Source organism: Pygoscelis adeliae, unplaced genomic scaffold, assembly GCF_000699105.1.
Source record: "Pygoscelis adeliae isolate BGI_AS28 unplaced genomic scaffold, ASM69910v1 Scaffold120, whole genome shotgun sequence".
Lineage (NCBI taxonomy): Eukaryota > Metazoa > Chordata > Aves > Sphenisciformes > Spheniscidae > Pygoscelis > Pygoscelis adeliae.
Genome location: NW_008824032.1, coordinates 7,059,239 through 7,063,887, shown reverse-complemented (window position 1 = coordinate 7,063,887; position 4,649 = coordinate 7,059,239). Strand labels below are relative to the sequence as shown.

Below are 4,649 nucleotides of genomic sequence, written 5' to 3'. Positions count from 1 at the left end.
CTGCGGGGCTCCGCGTTTGCACGGGGAGAGAGCCGTTCATACGGTCACTTAACCCCGGCGGCTGCCGGCGCTGCCTGTCTGCCCGTGTGCTGGATTGATCCTGGTGGGGCATGGTGCCGTTGCCCTGAGCGCTCTCGCAGTCGTTTTTTTTTTCCCCTTACTTTTAAATATTTCTTTCTTAATGAGTAACACTGGGAGATTTCCGTGAAATAATTTCAAAACGAAATGACGATCTCAAACTACTTGGTTTGCTTTCTACTTCTAGAGCACTTTTTGTGAACTGGTGGTGTTGAAGAAACCGAATGAATGGAACGGTTAGGGCAGATAGGAAGTTTGCACTTCATGCTCTCCGCTTGCCACAAGACACAAACAACACTGTGTCTCTGAAGCGACCTGGAGTCACTGGAGCTGTGTGTCCGGAGGGACTCCGAGGACCTCTGAAGGTAAAAAAGTGTTCGGTAGCATTCTTTCCTAACCCTCTGTTGCCCTGACTATTAAAAGGAGGATCCTGTTCGGTAGTGCTGCCAGCCCTCTCCCCACATTTACACCTTCTGCTAGGCCGCCTGCCTATTCTGCTTTCCCAAAGAGCAGTTAGATTGCAGGCGTGTTTTCTGAGAAAATGCCAGCAAATGCAGTCTTACTCTTTTGTGAGGGAAGGTAAAAGGAGTTTCTTAAATGTGGTGGCCTGCTGTTGGCTGAAGGGAGTGATTGCTGTTGCAGGATAAAAATATGCATATTTTTGTATTCTCCTCTGCCACGGTACAGTAACTTCTTAAAATGCTTGTCCGTTCTCCAGTCTTGCAATTGATTTTTTTTGCCAGAATACTTGCTTTTGTGCTGTTCTGCGTTTTTTCTTTTTGAACTCTACTGACTTGCCCCCTTTTTTCCCCCCCTTCAGTGAAGTACATGCATCTAGTCATTCCTTTGAACGTTGCTGCTAGTTTGGCCTTTGCCTTCTCTTTTATGAGCTGGTGTTTTGAAATTTTTCCATGTCTCTCTTCTTTCAAAAATATCCTGTGAAACACTTCTGCTTGAGTGCCTTGTGTTGTCTTATATTCATTGCACAGCTTAGTTTCAGCCATAACTTGTTTGAAATAGCTTCTACTATTAGAATAAAATGTGCTGGCAGTGCCGTATGAACAAACCTTTTGTAAAAACAATGAAGGTTCTTGCTGACAGCCTATAAAGGCAAAGTATTTCCATTTATTATCAATCTTTAAAATTAATGTAATCTTCAGTAGTAGTAATGTTATTTTTTGGTACTTAAGCTTATTCTAAGGCACCTTCTACATACTGTTCTGCATAGAACCTTTTGCAAAGTGCGGCATAATCTCGTAAACATGCAGTGTCTTTCTTCATGGTCTTCTCTGGTAACTATTTCTTACTGACTATGCTTACTACTCCCATTGAGCTCTGCCTGGGGCTGGAAGGGTGGTTCTCTCTTTAACAGAGCAAAGGACACCTCGTTTAAGTGGGGGTGTGTCTACTGTAAATGAAGATGCATTGGATATACACAGTGAATGGGCAGGGTAGTCAAGTCTACTACACTGTGGCAGGAAGAACTTCTAGTTCAAAATTTGCCTGAAGTGTTATAGAGTTCTTCATCTCTCCTGTAAGTAGTGAAGTGTTAGGCAGAAGCATTGAAGGGACCTTTATTGTAAGGAATTGGGGGCGTGCTCTTGCCCTTGCACTGTCTTGTCCATACTGAAAATCCATGTGTGCTCCTTCTGGGACAAATGCCACACAAAGCCAGCCGCTAGATTTCAGGGACTGTAGCCACCTCAGCCGCTTTCTAGCGATGCCTGGAGCTGTGCATTGCAAGGATCAAACGTCTGTAGATAGCCATGTTCCTTTTACAGAGTGGGTAATGAACCCTGGACAGTGCTTTAATTTACGATTTGATTTTTAACCTTTCATTTTGCTTGTGAACTGCTCTTGGTTGCCAGCTGACATCAACTCTGCCAAGTCCACTGTATACCAACGCACAGAAGGCTAGCCAGAAATGTGTGGTTGCATTTTAATGATGCTGTGATAGGGATATTTCCAGCACCAGTGTTCTGCACCTGGCAGCAGGGATGTTGTATCTGAAAGTAAGATTTTTCTGAGCCAGTTGTTTTCTTTCTGTATGTTAGATACAAAGTTGATAGGACTCTGTTATTGTAAGCATTTATATTAAAAGGCAACGGCAGCAAACCAGTGGCCCAATAATGTCCTGCTTACGTTCTTCTTCGCCAGACACTGCTCTGAGGATGGAGGTTGTAGGTTCTTGTGATTCCTCCTTCCAGAGAGAGTCCTTTCTAAAGAGAGGAGTCTGTTGCAGAGGGTTTCTCTTGCAGTGAATGTGACTGCGATATAGTGGAAAATCCAGACCAGCCTGCTTGCCAGCCTGTTCTGCTGCTTGCCCTGAGAGTGAGTTCCCAGAGGATCTGCTCAGCTCTGAGCTCAGCTGGGCAGGAGCCAGACAGCACAGCTTTGGCTCTGGAGATGCCACTTGCCCTGTTTGCTTTGTGAGAAGTTTGTGAAGGGGAGGGGATCCTTCAGTGAACTCAGTGGGGATGAATAGCGAGGTCAGCCCTATACAGCAACTTGCTCTCTCCCTATTCTGCTCATCCAATGTCCTGTGTACCTTGAGCTAGATGCTAGGGTATCGAAGGAGAATGGAAGTACATAACCAAGAATTAAACGCTGTACAGAGTATTTGCTTTCAAGTCTGGACTTGATTCTATGTCTTCTAGATAAGTAAGCCCAGATACAATGTTTTCTCCCTCTCAATATTTGTCCTAGCTTATAAAAGTTCACAGCTTGTGGATTATTATTTAAGTACAGTTGTGGTATGCAGACTTTGCAGTATTTTAAATGGGTGCTGCTTGTCAGTTCACCAAAAATCAGTTCCATTCTTACTCGTTGCTAAGGACGCAGTTAAATGAGGCATACTCTCTGTAATATCCCTCCTTGAATATGGAAATTAAGCATAGGGGATGATACAGGTACACCTCTTCTCCCTTCCCCAACCCTGTTAGCCAGTTTCAACCAAATAGAGGAGCAGATGGGAGGGAAAAGAAATAAGAATGGCATTGTTAGCAGCAAATATCGGTGCCTTTCAAACTCCCTGCTTTAATTTGCACCTTGTTTCATAGTTCAGAACTTCTTATTGGCAGGTCTGACTTAAGTGCTCATGTTTTTCTTTGTGAATATTGTGTTTTAAGGCATCTGCTGTTTCCAGTTGCGGTTCATTCAGTTGCAGAGAAGCTAGACCAAAATATTTTGCTCAAAGTATGTGGGAGAAGGGAGGTAGAACAAGCAATAGACAAGAGCTGATTAGATAGTAGCTCATGTAACCAGACTAGCTCTAGCTGCTGAGTTAACTTCAACTGATTTTTTTTTTTTTGGCAAGTGCATCAAGCCTGATTCATCATGATCCATAAATTTAATCAAGCACGGCAAACGGATGAGCACAACAGGCATCTGAGAGTCCCCTGACGTATTGCACTATCCGCAAAACATTCCATGTATTAACAATCAATTACTCATTAAAGTCACAGTATTGTCGTAAGCGGTATCTGTATTTTCCCATGACTCCTTCGACCTGAATTTACACTGTTTGTGAGCATGACGCTGCAAAGGAGGGCATAAATGACCCCTAATACAGGGAGCCAGAGCAAGGTCCTCATGCCAGCACATGAAGGCATTTCAGTTTTGGGAGCTCTTGTCATCTTGTTCCCATGGGATAGGGCACCACCCCTGCATTGTTTTAGTTCTTCAGAAATACCACTGTATGTATCGTGACATTATTGCAGCATTTATCGTAATTTCCAAATTTGTCTTTCAGTGCTTCCTTTGTGTTCTGTCTCTAGTGCCTAGGTGCGTTTCTCTGCTTCCCTAAAGGCATTCCGGCATCTTGGCATGGCTGCCCTTTGTGAACAGTCTAGAAGAGCTTTTCTGGCATGCTTGTGGTCCTTATCTTTGCTGTAAACACAAGCTGTGAAAGCCGTATGGGATGGCAGGCTAAAAATAACTTCTGCCCTCGGTAATCTCTTAAGGAAAGATAAGTCTTCTGCCTGGGTGCTGTGGATGGATTCTCTGCGGTTCCCTACAATCAGGATCACAAATGGCAGTGAGCTGTGCCATCTGCTTTGGGGAGAGAATTGCTGTTGCTCTGTCAGTTGCTCTCTCAGAGAGAGCAGCTAGCACAGCGTGGCTGGGAGGAGGGCGATATCCATGCCTTGAACTCGCAGATCCAGCGGATGCTGACTAGTACTGTAGGCTTGCTCGGTTGTTCCTTAGATTCCAGCATGTTGGAAGACGTGCATATCCTGTGGGGACATTGCATAAGAGGAATGATGTCATGAGTTTGACACTGCTAGGATAACTTTGCATTTACTGTCAGAGGAGTTACTCACTTGGTCCTCTCTTTCCTTACAGCAGAAAGGGCGCAATGATGGATAACCGTTTTGCTACAGCGCTAGTAATTGCTTGTGTTCTCAGCCTCATCTCCACCATCTATATGGCAGCTTCTATCGGCACTGACTTTTGGTACGAATACCACACCCTGTCCCCAGCTGAGAATGTTAGTGAAGCTGGTAGGAGCACCTGGCAGGAATTTGTCAGCGAAGAGGCAGATGAGAAGACCTACACAGATGCGCTCTTCC

The 4,649-nt window shown here is 44.5% G+C and overlaps 1 protein-coding gene across 1 annotated transcript in view; it reads left to right on the top strand.

Annotated features, from left to right (window-relative positions):
• Positions 1-192: 192 nt before the first annotated feature.
• The window catches only part of CLDND1 (claudin domain containing 1), an 8,078-nt gene continuing 3,621 nt past the window's right edge, over positions 193-4,649 (top strand). The window contains exons 1-2 of the mRNA XM_009329561.1: positions 193-443; positions 4,423-4,648. Of these exons, the coding sequence (XP_009327836.1) occupies positions 4,436-4,648 (213 nt within the window). The 5' untranslated portion in view covers positions 193-443; positions 4,423-4,435. The remainder of the gene's footprint in view (positions 444-4,422; position 4,649) is intronic.